Source organism: Telopea speciosissima, chromosome 4 (genome assembly GCF_018873765.1).
Source record: "Telopea speciosissima isolate NSW1024214 ecotype Mountain lineage chromosome 4, Tspe_v1, whole genome shotgun sequence".
NCBI lineage: Eukaryota > Viridiplantae > Streptophyta > Magnoliopsida > Proteales > Proteaceae > Telopea > Telopea speciosissima.
In genome coordinates this window covers 58,279,352-58,294,993 of record NC_057919.1, presented here as the reverse complement: position 1 = coordinate 58,294,993, position 15,642 = coordinate 58,279,352, and the positions used below count along the sequence as shown (strand labels likewise).

At 40.5% G+C, this 15,642-nt stretch overlaps 2 protein-coding genes across 5 annotated transcripts; both read left to right on the top strand.

Moving 5' to 3' along the window:
• Nucleotides 1-1,383: 1,383 nt before the first annotated feature.
• Nucleotides 1,384-8,380, top strand: LOC122658396 (endo-1,3;1,4-beta-D-glucanase-like). Of its 3 annotated transcripts, none has more exons than XM_043853334.1 (8): nt 1,389-1,682; nt 2,010-2,031; nt 3,070-3,187; nt 3,732-3,822; nt 3,954-4,043; nt 4,132-4,232; nt 4,459-4,605; nt 4,680-4,749. In XM_043853334.1, the coding sequence occupies exons 1-7, from the start codon at nt 1,535-1,537 to the stop codon at nt 4,597-4,599; spliced, it is 711 nt and encodes a 236-aa protein (XP_043709269.1). In that variant the 5' UTR covers nt 1,389-1,534; the 3' UTR covers nt 4,600-4,605; nt 4,680-4,749. The 3 variants fall into 3 exon arrangements, with proteins under 3 accessions (XP_043709270.1, XP_043709269.1, XP_043709268.1); XM_043853333.1 differs by having other exon boundaries at nt 1,393-1,682; nt 4,459-4,595; XM_043853335.1 differs by lacking the exons at nt 4,459-4,605; nt 4,680-4,749 and adding an exon at nt 8,286-8,380 and having other exon boundaries at nt 1,384-1,682.
• Nucleotides 8,381-9,601: 1,221 nt separating this feature from the next.
• Nucleotides 9,602-12,893, top strand: LOC122658397 (endo-1,3;1,4-beta-D-glucanase-like). 2 transcript variants are annotated; one of them, XM_043853336.1, is made up of 8 exons: nt 9,602-9,809; nt 10,089-10,110; nt 11,194-11,311; nt 11,858-11,948; nt 12,079-12,168; nt 12,256-12,356; nt 12,583-12,719; nt 12,826-12,893. In XM_043853336.1, exons 1-8 carry the CDS (start codon nt 9,662-9,664, stop codon nt 12,833-12,835), a joined length of 717 nt encoding a protein of 238 aa, XP_043709271.1. In that variant the 5' UTR covers nt 9,602-9,661; the 3' UTR covers nt 12,836-12,893. The 2 variants fall into 2 exon arrangements, with proteins under 2 accessions (XP_043709271.1, XP_043709273.1); XM_043853338.1 differs by having other exon boundaries at nt 12,583-12,729.
• Nucleotides 12,894-15,642: the final 2,749 nt, after the last annotated feature.

Sequence of the window (15,642 nt, the reverse complement as noted above, 5' to 3'; positions counted from 1 at the left end):
ATGGGCATAAAGTGTTTGGTTAGATGTCAGCTGATGGCTTAGATAAAGAAAAATTCATTTGGTATTCCACCTGGAGTTGCAGGTGTGACGATGGTATTCTACTCCAATGGCAAAGATAGAGTTGGAAGACACAAAACAAACAAACGAGAACCAATTACCAAAATTGTCTTAAATCTAAGTTTAAAGCTACGAAAACCATGGTTGAGTCAGTAACCGCTCAGAGTTGTAAAAAATACCAAAAAAATGAGAATGTTTAAACAGGGAAAAGAAAGAATTTGAGAGGAGCAGAAACTAGAAAGAATTTGTCTCATGTTCTGGATTTATGTTTTGACAGAGGGAGACGAAGAGGGAGGTCGATTTGAATTCTTTGTATTAGTTTTCCTTTTTCATTTTTTTAATTGATTTCAGAGTAGTTGAATATCTCTCCTTTATATTTCTATACATAGCTTGTCTATCAAATGCTATGAGAAGGAAAAACGATGACATAAGACATAAGACAAAATCACAGATAATCTCATAGAATGTGAACCTTGAAAAATGATGGTGGGTCTTGTGGTACTTGCACTCTCAATTTGGTGGCTGTTCTCCCTCACATCTTATTCTTTTCCCTCCTATTTTGGGCATAAGATCCACATCCTAGGGCGATTTGAACCTTAGGTTTCCTTCCCTTAGTTTCATCCCTGCTGTGAGATATCAATCTGGATCCATATCTGAACCTGCAACTCCCACTGGTTCATGTTTCAGAAAAGTTCTATTAGTCTTCAAGCTGTTGAATCAATTGATTTCTTTCTGGAATCCATAGGGCAATGGGTCAGAAGCCTTATCTTGAAGGTTCGAATCCGTAGAAGATAAAATCAAGTGATTTCTTCTCTCGAAATTAATTTTGAGTTTTCCACCAAGTGGGTTCCCAAGCTTGAAGACGAAGAGCCTTTTCGGAGTTGCAGGTGTGACGTGTTCTACAGAGAAAAAGAAAGAAAGAGAAACCAGGCAGGGAGGGATGGGGAGGAGTGATAGAGGAGAGAGAATGGGTTAGATTAGGGTAGGTATTGGGTTAAGGATGTGTTTAAATCGGTCGGGTGGGTTTGTTTTGGGGTTTAAGGTGGTTCAAACCGGTCTCATCAGATTTTTTCAACAAAATTTTGATTTCAATTTAGGCCGTTGGATTGTCAAAAAGACACGTGGCACGCTGAGAAGTCGTGGAAGTAGGATGGAAGTACTATCGATGGAAATAGAGGATGTGGATCCGTATGGACAAGGGTAAACATGTCCGATCAAAACCGATACGGACTGATACCGATTACCAAAACCCTGAACCAAAGGCATTTCCCACGCCCAATCTCCAAAGTCCCAACCCTCCCCTGGACGAAGCTTCACATATTATTATCACTCCTCCTTGGCAGTTGGGAGTGAAAAGGTTTCGTTTGGTGATGTTGGAAGTGATGCCACTCTTGTTTCCATCAATGTCTTTCTATATTAATCTCTCCCTCCCTTCCCCCTCTCTTTCTGTGCTTGATGTCCATCCACTACACTTGAGATGGCAAACCCTCAATGCGTTCAGAATGCACCAACACTCAGTGCGAGCTCTGGGGTAGGGTTTGTGCAAGAATTTGCAGGCCTCAATACATACATCAGTGGTTCTCTTGATTCCAAATTTGCAATACTTCTTGTCTCTGATCTTTTCGGTAACTACCCACTTAATGGAGACCCCTTTTTTTTTCACTTAAATGTTCTTTACCGAGTGATTTGCTTGTTTTGCCTTTCATTTACTCATATTTCGTGGACTTTGATTTTGGTTTCTGGAAATCGTGGTAGGTTCTATCCAATTTCGTATCTTTGATGTGCTTTGAGTAGTATTTGAAATTTGAATCTTATTAATAGTGATTTGGATCAATTTTTTTTTCCCTCCTTTTCTTCAACCTTTGGAGATGGGTGTTTGTTTCCTCATTCATGAGCCCTTATACAATTTAATGGGTAGGAGTTAATTGCACTTGTGTCTTGAACTTATGCAGGATATGAAGCACCAAACTTCAGGTATGGCGACTTCCCATCTATCAGTCTCCAAACTATCTGATTTCTTAATTAAAGATAGAATTTCTATAGCCCTGCCCTACAAAGTATTTCATTGCATATCTCAGCATCTTTGCAGGCATCTTGACTGTTATCTTTGTTTGCCACTCTTTTCCTTTTTGAAAATAAACCTAAGGATTCAAATAGAGTGGGTAAGGTGCATCTGGAATATACAAGAGGGGCAGGATCAAAAAGAATATTGGTCTGCACAAACATATTAAAGAAGACTAGGGATTATTAGCCTGAAACATTCTGGTCCCTTTCGGCTTCCAGGCTCGAACAGTTCATTTTTCAGCATCTGAACTCGCCTCTGTAAAAGAGGGGGGGGGGGGGGAAGGGAGCCTCTCTAGTAGCCCAATGTCCACTCCAGTTCCTTGAGAACCAAATTAATCAAAGTTTTCTCCTTTACCTACTGATTTCTGGAACAACTTCCCCAATTGCCAAAGTAGAGTGAGGTTGAACAGGGAAAATCAGTGGTGAAAGTAGAAAATGTATTTTAGTTGCCTTCCCATCTGTATAATGTAAATAAAATGAAGTTTCTTTCAGTCTGGACTGTCTTCTCCTCCTAAGCTTTTGATTTTCCTTATCAGTAAAGTTTGTTATTCGCTGAGTTTTTGAAGAAAAAGAAAAAGGGAAGAAGATCAGAGGGATTCTTGTCAATTTATTTTTAACACATCATGTTTTTTTTTCAAATTCGTTTGCTTTTATTACTTTAGAAAGAAATAGAGGGTGAGATCCTCTGCCCCCAACATCCCCCCCCCCCCAAATAAAAAAACAAGAGAGAGACAGAGAGAAGGCTACAAGAGGTAGACAGAACTGCATGTTCAAGAAAACTTCTCTATCAAAGATGAATTTTTTTTTGGGGGGTGGGGTGGCTCCTGCTAAAATATGCTGGTCAACATTTGGCTCCTCAATCCAACATCCCTGCATCTTTCTTTAGGCATATAATTTTTATTTTCCATCAATAGTAACATATTTAGCTTCTCTTTTTTCCTGTTAAAGGAAGCTTGCAGACAAAGTTGCAGCTGCAGGATACTTGGTGGTTGTTCCTGATTTCTTCTATGGGGACCCATTTGAAATGCATAAAAATCGAGCTGACTGGCTTGCGGCTCACGGAACGGTTGGTCCCTGTCCTTACTGATTAATTGTTAAATAAATATGCAAGACTTCAGGAACCCAGAAAAGGGTAAACATGGGAGGGGGTGCAACACTTAGGAGCAAAAAATTTGATTAATAGTGAAACTTAGATAACCAAATTGGAATGTCACCAAATAGGGGTCTTTTCCTTTGTCAAACTACATGAACAAAAATTGTGAACGGGAGGAATGAAAAGACTCGGTTTTATCTACTTTAATAACATAATTTAGCTCCAACCTTTAGAACCAGTAGCAATAAGACTCGAATTTTCTTCAAAATATACAGGGCCCAGCAAAAACTTAATTTGTCTGGTACTATCTTATGCTTTGTAGCTTAGAAGTTTTCCTGTTCTGATGAAAATAGGTTAATCAAGGACCATCATAATAAATTGTACTCAACCAAGATCATTGGAAAATTTAGTGCAAAGGTGTACAAACTATCCATATAGCTATCAGAATTCAGAATACTACCTGATTTAATCTTTTACCAGAAAAATTTGAGTTTGTACCAAATGCATGTTCTTGTAGGATAAAGGATTTGAAGATGCGAAACCAATTATTTCAGCTCTAAAAAGTAAAGGTGTATCTGCAATTGGAGCAGCTGGCTTTTGCTGGGGTGGTAAGTTTGTTTACCTTTCTTCTTTCTGGCTTTTGCCTTGGCCTTGGGTTTATGTGAAGGACAAGGTCAACTGATAACCCCACCTAAACATCAGTTATGGGCTAAGATTCAACATTTTATATTCATGACAGCAAAAGTAGTCGTGCAACTGGCAAAGTCTGATGAGATCCAGGCTGTAGTGATGTTGCATCCTTCACGTGTCACTGTTGATGATATCAGAGGTAAGCTCGTTGTATTTAAGCTTTTTTACTAGGCCATTGAAACTATCACAGATTTTTTGTTTATTTGTTTGGTCTGCAATTTTCTCAGCTGTCAAGATTCCAATTTCTATATTGGGAGCTGAGTTTGATGAAATCTCTCCACCTGAACTCGTGAAACAGTTTGAAGAGATTTTGGCTGTAAAACCTGAGGTAAGAAATCTCTGAAATAAGATCTCAATCAAGGAAGACTAGGTAGCTTGGAGTTGATTTGGGCTAAGTATATCAGCTCATCGATTGTCTGCTCTCGTTGCTTTTACTGATTTCCTATTTACATCTTCCTTACAGTAATTATTTGATTCTTAACTGTTGGTGATCTAAATTAGCAATTGAGTATAGAGTTCAGCATTTTGGTTGAGTAATTGCTAGTTCTGTACAGGTTAGTTCCTTTGTGAAGATATTTCCTGGAGTTGTGCATGGATGGACAGTGAGATATGACACGACTGATCAATTGGCTGTAAAGAATGCTGAAGAGGCTCATATGGACATGCTGAACTGGTTTACTAAGCATGTCAAGTAAGAAAAGGTCTACACAGTTGGATGGCTTTATCTTGATTAAATGGTTTCTAATGTTCTTAATTTCCTTCTTTCCCCTGATAGGAGAGGGTGGCAGAGGTTATGATGCAGTGGTGCTTTCTTGGACCAGCATGAACCCGTTTGTGAGTCCAGACTCCAGACCAGCACAAACCCATTTGAGATCCAAATCTGGTTTTCGGTTCCATAGGAGCATTTATAAATTTATTTCAAGTGTTTGGTTTATTCTTGTAATTTGCACTTTAATTTTAGATGGAGTTGGTAAAATAAGAGGTTGAGTCCAAATCGCTTTCTAATTCTTTTTTACTTCCCAATCTTGTTTTGGATACGTGTTAAGAGTCTTTTTTTTTCTTATTTGTGTGCATGTAATCCTACGGATTGGGTAGAATTAAATATTGAATGAAATTTATTTGAATTCAAGGTTTTAAAGTATCGGTATCGGGTATCAAATTTGAAGGGTGATTTTAAGAGACGTATCATATTGTATTGTATCATATCACAGATACATATCGTATGCTATAGATACACATGGAAATGATCAAGATAACATCGAAATACACTTTTGGAGTAAAAAATAATATAAATAAGCAATATATAACTGTATCATGCATAAACATTAAAATGGAGAACAATGTATAATGAAACAAGAAACTCTCATCGATTTGAGTACAAATCCTTGCAAATGATCAGGTTTGATGCATCAACTAACTTAGTGTTACCTAAATCTATCGATTTATAACAAAAATAGGTAAAAACCATGATTTAACACACAAAGATAGAGTTTTTTTTCCCCCTAAAATCTACCTTTCTTTGTGAATTCTCCTTCAATATCTGATTTAAAAAAAAAAAATCATAATCAAATAGTCACATGGACCTTTATGGTCGTATCAACGTGTATTGGTTGATATCAATTGTATGGTTACGTATCGAGCTGTATTGGTCTGTATCAAGCCGTAGAGGCCAATACATATCGATACTCTCACATAACCTTTAATGTACGTATCAGTCTGTATCGGCCGATACAATACGATACTAATCGAGACATACTATTTCCTAAAAAAATATCTGTATTGATATGTATCGTATCAGTATCGACTGATAGTGATACATATTGGCTAATATGATACGATACAAACCATTACTTTAAAAATCATGTTTGAGTTTGCTCACGATTGTTAGTTTCTTGCATGTTCTGCTCATTGGAGTTGGTTGATGGCTGCTACCCCCTCTGATCTCTTCTTCTTCTCAGTTCATAATCCTTTCCTGTTCCCTTCTTTCTTCTTTTCCCCTATTCTATTCTGCAAAGACAAAGACTTCCAAACAAAACCCAAAAGAAGCACAAAAAGACATCAGAAACTGGGTGGGCACATACAGGGAACGAGTACACTAGTAGGAAAGCTGGTGGGGATGTGAAGAGGAAGGGAAAGCTTGAGCCATATGCAACTGGCCACTTGATCGCAAAATGTTGAGTCGTAGACCATAGCAGCAAGCAGCTGCAAGGAAGGGTATGGCTAGTGTGGTAAAGCTGACAAAGCAGCTCGAAGGCAAGAGTGCATCAAGTGCACTGTTAGTGAAGGCTATGAAGTTCAAGTGGAATCAAAATAAGGGCAGCAAAAAGAGCAGGTAGAGAGATGTGAACTGCATGCGTCATCTGTAGTGTAGAAAGAATAGGGTGGTGTATATCAGCATTCAATTAACATTATCCTGAATGTGACCAATGTCGTTGTCATTTTCGAGGAGTATCAGTTCCATAATGTTAAGTAGTAGCAATTTTGCTTGCTTCCATGAACCCTTGTTGAGTTGAAATTTGCCTGAAGCAGAAAAAAAGAAGAAGCAATTTTAATGAAGTTGCTTAGATTGCTTTGAGCAAGTTTTGGTTATCCCATTGTGAGGATGAAGGGCAGAGGGCTTGACTGAGAGAGCCAAAACGTTAGGGCTACTGAGAGTCTGGCTGGGAGAGAGCCAAATCTCTTATTCTTTCCTCCTATTCTGTTTTCTCTTCTTTATTATTCCTCTGCTCCCAATCGAGGGTGCTTGTTGCTGTCTCTTGTGTCTGCAACTATTGCTACTGGAGAGTCCTTGAAGACCTGAATCGATTCCACAATCAACACCAAGTATTGCGGCTGTTGTTTACACAATCAAGTGAAAGACTGTTGCACCCTGCGGCTCTGTCTGCAACTTCACTGCTTCAGATCTCTTAAGATACTGAACCTATTGGGCCATATTCGAAGTATCTGGAGAGTACAACCTGCTCATCAATTGACTCTGTTTGGTTTCCCCAACTGCTGGCCAAACTGGTTTCTCCATTAACCTTCTATTTTGAAGGCTTGTTTCTAATTTCAAGTCTTCGTCATAACTCAACATTCAGCCATCAGAATTGGTTGTAATTTGGAGCAAAGGACCTGATTAGCATCATCTCCACTCAACCTAAGTTTGGTAGCCATCTGTTGGCTGGTTTGCTCTCTACCTCCTATGTTACTAATTTTGGTTTACTGCTATTTTGATTTTCTGTTGCAACCTGTCATCAATCCTACTGTAGAGTTGTTCTTAGTTGAACTCTATCTACATTCATACATGTCCTTAATTATATCCACATATGTACTCACACTTGTTTAATGCTACAAAACATTACCATTTCATTTTTTTTCTTCCAACAATCTGCTCTCTTTTCATCTGTGTTGAACACCAACAACAACACTTTTCATTTGTGTTGAACACCAAACATGATAGGTTAACATTTTGGATACTGTTTATTACCTTGGCCGAGAGCCGTGGATTTTTCACCACAGATAGTTTTGAAGAATTTGAACTTATTGGGCCGACCAACCCCAACCATTGCATCACTTCAACCCTCTCTGTTGATGAAGTTTCAGCTGGCCAATGGACCTCAAGTCTTCTGCCAACATTCTTTCAGTTCTTCTTATTATTATTTCTTTTTCAGGTGTGAGCTATGTGTCTAATGGGTAGTTGCAAAATCCAACTAGAGAAATCACAGTATCTCATCTAGTTCTTTAGTTTCATTGTTGCCATTTTCGTTACACACTTGCAACTCTGCGAGTTAAAAAAAAAAAAATCATTTAACGTTGGACACAATTAATTATAAACTAAAATTTGTAAATTAAATATAGCCGTTATGAATAGAGATATTCCGCGTCCAACTGGTCCCATGGAAAGAATGAGTTGGGTTTAAGTTCACGTAATCTGAGAATGACACATGGGGTGGATTCCATTTGAACGTCTATGAGTTGTTGTAAACGTCAACCTATCTTGTTGGGATCAAGCTGGCATGCATGACACGTGTTCATCCAAAATTAGGTCTTGGGCCTTTTTTGGGTTCACTGTCGGAGATCCTCCCTCGCTCAAGTGGAGTCCCATCCTAAGCAGTAATCACTGTCGCTTATTACAATTTACAAGGCCACTTGACCTAGTAAGAGATCATCATTTCTAGTTTTCCTCGTGTCCATCGAAACCCAATTAATTTGAGTGTACCAAACTGTTTATATCCGGTTTGAGCAGAACGAATTTATCGCTGTAGTCCGGCGGCTATGTCAAATCACGGTAACGGAAGATATTTTCAAACTGCTGATAGGCTTCAGCAGAAAGCATTTGTCGCTTTAGTCCGGCGGCTATGTCAAGTCACGATAATCAATGATATTTTCAAACAGCTGATAGGCTAATTTCTTCTTCTTCTATTCTTTGCTGTTTTTTTGCAGTGTATGATCTCAGAACAATTGCAAGAAGAATCATTCGATTAAGTGTTTCAACAAGGACGAGTAGCAGCAGATGTATCAATCTCATGAGCCATGGTTAAGGAAAAGTGATGTTGCGAAGACTCAACTGTACCATTTCACAGCAACCTAGGTGTTCATCCCTTTAATTCACTTTTTTTTTTCTTTTTTTTTTTTTATTTTTTAAATCGTAAACTATTTGGGGAGGATGTGTTAGGGTTTTTTGTTTTTTCTTCTCATAAGGGTAATTTGATCAATTTATCTTTTAATTCTAATGCTGATGGTCCAATTTAACATGCGTAATTTTCCAAAATTAACAAATGTTTTTATAATTACGTGCTACCTCAGCTCGGGAGGTACGTGAAAATTTTCCTTTCTCTTTAACCCCTAAAAATCAAATGAAGCTTGCATAGTTGCATTTGCCTCTCTTTATAAAAGATAGAAATGCAATCTTTACACAAAACCTCTTTGACCAGACAACAAAGTTTGAATATGGGAAAAGGAATGCTAATTAATCGTGTAGCGCCACATGTACTTGCATCCAGACAAAGCTACACGCGAAATGACCAATGTATCTCCGGTCTTTTCCACCTTTCCAAGGGGTGCACCGGTCATTGTGCACGCAACTATGTCTGGCCAGTGTTGCATCGGTCATTGCATACACAATTGTGTTTGGACACAGGTATATGTCACTTTGCGTGAGGATTCGACTCTTCTCCAGCACGAGACAATGTCTAACGCACATCCGACGACTGGAGAGCCACAATGTGTACATCAGTATGTATGCTGGCTTGCATCATGGTTCTCCAGCCATCAGATGTGCACTGGATGCCGTCCCATGCTGGAGAGGAGCCCGATCTAATGCATGATCGGTTAGTGTTCTTTATCCCTTTGAATATAGATATTTATAACGGAAAGGGTTCTCTGAACCTAGCATTGTTTGAGGTATTCAATCCGATACCGATTCCTTAACCACTCCTGTATCGGTGGATCAGTACGATCCATCCCTGTACTCCTGGAGTAAGTATTGAGGCCTGCAAATTCTTGCACATACATTACGGATACCCCAGAGCTTGCACTGAGTGTTGGTGCATTCTGAACTTAGGCGTTTCCTACGCCCAATCACAAGCCCGGGTATCTCCCAAGTCCCAACCCTCCCCTGGACTACTCCTTGGCAGTTGGGACTGAAAAGGTTTCGTTTGGTGACGTAGGAAGTGATGCCCACTCTTTTTGTCCACCAATGACTTCTCCTTTCTCTATTAATCTCCCCCTCCCTTCCCCCACTCTTTCTGTACTTGATGTCCATCCACTACACTTGAGATGGCAAGCCCTCAATGCGTTCAGAATGCACCAACACTCAGTGCAAGCTCTGGGGTAGGGTTTGTGCAAGAATTTGCAGGCCTCAATACATACATCACTGGTTCTCTTGATTCCAAATTCGCAATACTTCTTGTCTCTGACATTTTCGGTAACTACCCACTTAAATCCAACCTTTTTTTTTCACTTATTGGTGTAATTCATGTTAAATTCTTTTGGTTTCTGGAGATCGTGGTAGGCTCTTTCCAATTTCGTATCTTTGATGTGCTTTGAATGGTATTTGAATCGTAATAATAGTTATTTGGATCAATTTTTTTTTTTCCTCCTTTTCTTCAACCTTTGGAGATGGGTGTTTGTTTCCTTATTCATGAGCCCCTGATACAATTTAATGGGTAGAAATTAATTGCTCTTGTGTCTTGAACTTATGCAGGATATAAAGCCCCAAACTTCAGGTACGGCGACTTCCCATCTATCAGTCTCCAAACTATCTGATTTCTTAATTAAAGATAGAATTTCTATAGCCCTGCCCTAAACATATAGCCTTTTACAAAATTTTTCTATCTTGAGCGATTGGGAATTTCTATCTGCACCAATCTTCTTAAGATCATCCTTCACAGGCAAAATATACTTCTTGACTGTTATCTTTGTATGCCATTCATTTTCCTTTTTGAAAATCAAATTAAGGATTCAAATAGAATGGGTAAGGTGCATCTGGAATATACAAGAGGGGCAGGATCAAAAAGAATATTGGTCTGTACAAACATATTTTATAAAGAAGACTAAGGATTATTAGCCTGAAACATTCTGGTCCCATTCAGCTTCCAGGCTCGAACAGTTCATTTTTCAGCATCTGAACTTGCCTCTGTAGAGGAGGGTGGGGGGAGCCTCTCTAGTAGCCCAATGTCCACTCCAGTTCCTTGAGAACCAAATTAATCAAAGTTTCCTCCTTTACCTATTGAATTCTGGAACAACTTCCCCAATTGCCAAAGTAGAGTGAGGTTGAACAGGGAAAAGCAGTGGTGAAAGTAGAAAATGTATTTTAATTGCCTTCCCATCTGTAAATAAAATGAAGTTTCTTTCAGTCTGGACTGTCTTCTCCTCCTATAGCTTTTGATTTTCCTTATCAGTAAAGTTTGTTATTCACTGAGTTTTTGAAGAAAAAGAAACAGGGAAGAAGATCAGAGGGCTTCTTGTCAATTTATTTTTAATACATCATTTTTTTTTTCAAATTCATTTGCTTTTATTACTTTAGAAAGAAATAGATGGCGAGATCCTCGGCCCCCAACACCCCCCCCCCCCAATAAAAAAAAGAGAGAGACAGAGATAAGGCTACAAGAGGCAGACAGGACTGCATGTTCAAGAAAACTTCTCTCTATCAAAGATGAATTTTTTTTCGGGGATGAGGTGGCTCCTGCTAAAATATGATTGTCAACATTTGGCTCCTCAGTCTATCATCACTGCATCTTTCTTTAGGCATATAATTTTTGTTTTCCATCAATAGTAACATATTTAGCTTCTCTTTTTTCCTGTTAAAGGAAGCTTGCAGACAAAGTTGCAGCTGCAGGATACTTGGTGGTTGTTCCTGATTTCTTCTATGGGGACCCATTTGAAATGCATAAAAATCGAACTGACTGGCGTGCGGCTCACGGAACGGTTGGTCCCTGTCCATACTGATCTATTGTTAAATAAATATGCAAGACTTCAGGAACCCAGAAAAGGGTAAAGATGGGAGGGGGTGCAACACTTAGGAGCAAAAAATTTGATTAATAGTGAAACTTAGATAACCAAATTGAAATGTTGCCAAAAAAGGGTCTTTTTCTTTGTCAAACTACATGAACAAAAATTGTGAACTAGAGGAATGAAAAGACTTGGTTTTATCTACTTTAATCCCATAATTTAGCTCCAACCTTTAGAACCAGTAGCAATAAGACTCGAATTTTCTTCAAAATATACAGGGCCCAGCAAGAACTTAATTTGTCTGGTATTGTTACTCATGCTTTGTAGCTTAGAAGTTTTCCTTTTCTAATGAAAATAGGTTAATCAAGGACAATCATAAGAAATTGTACTCAAACAAGATCAATGGAAAATTTAGTGTAAAGGTGTACAAACTATCCATATAGCTATCAGAATTCACAACACTACCTGATTTAATCTTTTACCAGAAAATTTTGAGTTCGTACCAAATGCATGTTCTTGTAGGATAAAGGATTTGAAGATGCGAAACCAGTTATTTCAGCTCTAAAAAGTAAAGGTGTATCTGCAATTGGGGCAGCTGGCTTTTGCTGGGGTGGTAAGTTTGTTTGCCTTTCTTCTTTCTGGCTTTTGCTTTGGCCTTGGGTTTATGTGAAGACAAGGTCAACTGATAACCCCACCTAAACATCAGTTCTGGGCTAAGATTCAACATCTTATTTTCATGACAGCAAAAGTAGTTGTGGAACTGGCAAAGTCTGATGAGATCCAGGCTGTAGTGATGTTGCATCCTTCTCGTGTCACTGTTGATGATATCAGAGGTAAGCTCATTGTATTTAAGCCTTTTTACTAGGCCATTGAAACTATCACAGATTTTTGTTTATTTGTTTGGTCTGCAATTTTCTCAGCCGTCAAGACTCCAATTTCTTTATTGGGAGCTGAGTTTGATCAAATATCTCCACCTGAACTCGTGAAACAGTTTGAAGAGATTTTGGCTGTAAAACCTGAGGTAACAAATCTCTGAAATAAGATCTCAATCAAGGAAGACTATGTAGCTTGGTGCTGATTTGGGCTAAGGATATCAGCTCAGTGATTGTCTGCTCTTGTTGCTTTCGCTGATTTCCTATTTACATCTTCCTTACAGTAATTATTTGATTCTTAACTGTTGGTGATCTAAATTAGTAACCGAGTGTAGAGTATAGCATTTTGGTTGAGTAATTGCTAGTTCTGTACAGGTTAGTTCCTTTGTGAAGATATTTCCTGGAGTTGTGCATGGATGGACAGTGAGATATGACATAGCTGATCAATTGGCTGTAAAGAATGCTGAAGAGGCTCATGTGGACATGCTGAACTGGTTTACTAAGCATGTCAAGTAAGAAAAGGTCTACACAGTTGGATGGCTTTATCTTGATTATTTATGAGACGATGTACCACTAGTGAAATGGTTTCTAATGTTCTTTCCTTCTTTCCGCTGATAGGAGAGGGTGACAGAGGTTATGATGCAGTGGTGCTTTCTTGGACCAGCATGAACCCGTTTGTGAGTCCAAACCAGCACAAACCCATTGTTGAGCAAACGTATGGTCTATGTATCGTATATGGCCCAATAAATAAAAAAAGCCAAACTATGTGAGTTTCTCATGGCTCAAGGCAAAATTATTGAGTCAATGAAAACTCGGGCTGAATCGTCTGGTCATTTCTTAAACCTAGATGAGTCTTTATGACTCTTGACAAGGTTTCATGTTTTTTTGACTCGACTGAATTGACTCGCCCGGGTCAAAACGTGGTTCTCTGACTATGGTTTAAACACGTTGAACTAAACAAAGTTTTTTCTCATTTTTGTTTTAAATAAATATGGTTAAGACTTTATCTTTTGAGTATTACACAAAAGCCCTTATATTTTAAAATTATTTATGTTCTATATTATTCTCACTGAAATACCAGGTTCTTCATTTCCATTTAACAGGGGAAAAAAGATTGTCACGCTGTCAGAATACAATTTCTCTCTCACATGAGTTTCTTTATTATTTTCTATCCCCTGTTCAGAATTTGTGGGCCTCATATGAATAATACTTTTTTCAAGACAACCATTGGTGTGACGTATAGATTTGTTTCCACACTAGCAATGGGAGAAGCCTTCTCCTAATTACACATCTATCTTAAACTCCTTTATTCCTTCCAAAAGGGTTTTGAACTATGTGATGAAATTATGAAAGTGTCGTCCATTCTTCTTTTTGGGAATTTCTTCACTTTGGTGGGCCCATAACGACCTAAAAGTTTGGAACCCATAATTGTAATTGTATTAATTGGTATCAGAACCTAAACTGGTCATGGAAACCTACATTTTCAACACTAGAGTTTGCTTGTCCAAAATAAAACAATTGTTTTATTCATTGATGAAAGGTCAAGTGAGAATTTCATTTCGTAGTTTGTGGTGGAGATGTTGTCTTAGACAAATGAGATCGTCATTGAAACTGAAGATATGTTTTCATTGAATTTTCAATTTCTCAATACTTTGATGGTACTTATTGTGAGATGTTTGATTCTTATAAACACATCATTAAAATTGGCTGATGGTAATTGGAAGCTTAAAAGGTTGTAGTTGCGATAAAAATTTGTACATTCTAAAGTCATCTCATATATGAAAGACATTAGTTTTTTAAGGAACAATTGATGAAGTATACTCATTGATACATCCAATATTCACAGGGCCAATCAACGACCGCCACGTGTCATAGACGACCCGCCCCATAGCCAAGGGGCGAACCGGAGTCGGCAAGACCATTCGGGCGGCCACTACTCGGGCGCGGCCACACATCCGGGCGCGGTCTCACCGGCGCGACCTCCTCACCGGGCGCGGCCTCCTCACGACCTCACCCAGCGCGGCCTCCTCACGACCTCACCTAGGTGCGGCCTCACCAGCGCCGCCTCCTCACCGGGCGCGGCCTCACCCAGCGCGGCCTCCTCACGCCTCGCCCGAGCGCGCCTCCTCACGGCCTCACCCGGCGCGGCCTCCTCACTCAGTGCAGGCCTCACCCAGCGCGACATCATGGGCACCGAGGTGGGGGCCACCCATCTACGACCCCGATCGTATCGCTAAGACTCATGTCACTACCAGGACTCTAGACCCTTAGAGGTCACGTCATCCAGACAGATTCAAGCACCAAGGACGTTATCACCACACGCGGATATCTATCCACCAAGGATCCCGATGCCACCAGGACACTCCCTCCGCGGGAGATGGCCAATTAGGATAGAGCCCCGCTACCCGGGGCCTCTATCCACTCAACGGCACAATCGCCATCAAGCAGGGGACTCTCCACACCGCCATACACCGCCATATGCTACTATAAAAGGCAAGGTACGCAACCCCATCAAGGATCATCTAAACTCATCTTGAATAATCACTATTCATCTGCTTGCGCAGGAGATCTAACTTTGGCATCGGAGAGCCCTAGGCGGGACCACACCGGTTCTCTCTGACCCCTTTGGTCCACTTGCGGTGGCGGCACTCGCGGAGACCGCTCGACGATTTCTTGACGCAATGATTAGGCGCCATGTGGGAACGACGCTAGCCATTACTGACTACTAGCTCGCTTCCATACTCATTCAATGGCACGAAGGAAGACTACCACCACCAACAACGGAGCAAGGAATGGATCACCACCCCCGCAGGGCTCTCGCCGCAGAGCCAACGACCAGGACCATGTCCCTCCGGAGGAGGAGATCCCCTTAATAACCGAGTTCGTGATCGCGAGCCCAACAATGACGAGGCCAACGATGTGATGGTGGAGGTGACACTTGACCCCAATGCTCCGGCCAGCGTGGTGGATCAACGACCGCAACGGCGGATCCTCGGTGAACAACGACTCTTTCGAGAATACCTGGCGCAGCGTGCGACATCTCACCGTCGGAGGACTTCACCAGCAGCAAGGGTGGAGTCCATACCTCAACAAGAGCCAAACCCTAGGAGATCATCTCCCGGGGCGCGAGATCGAGAGAGACTGCGCGACGAGGCAATCCCCACTCCGCGGGGGAGCCTTCCCGGCATCCCGGGAGAACAAGAGACCTCTCACCACGGTCGAACGTGGGAGGCGCCAACACCCGGGGCGGGGTGTCTAGCCGCAGAGATCGGTCCGAGGTCTGTGTTCGACGGACGACTAGAAGAAAGTCACATACCACGCTAAGCCGGACCTACAGAGAAGAAAGCCCCTCACCTTCACGACGGGATTCATCACGGCGTGACCATTCCCCATCCTACCAACACTCAAGGCGGGAGGGACATCCAGAGAGAGGCG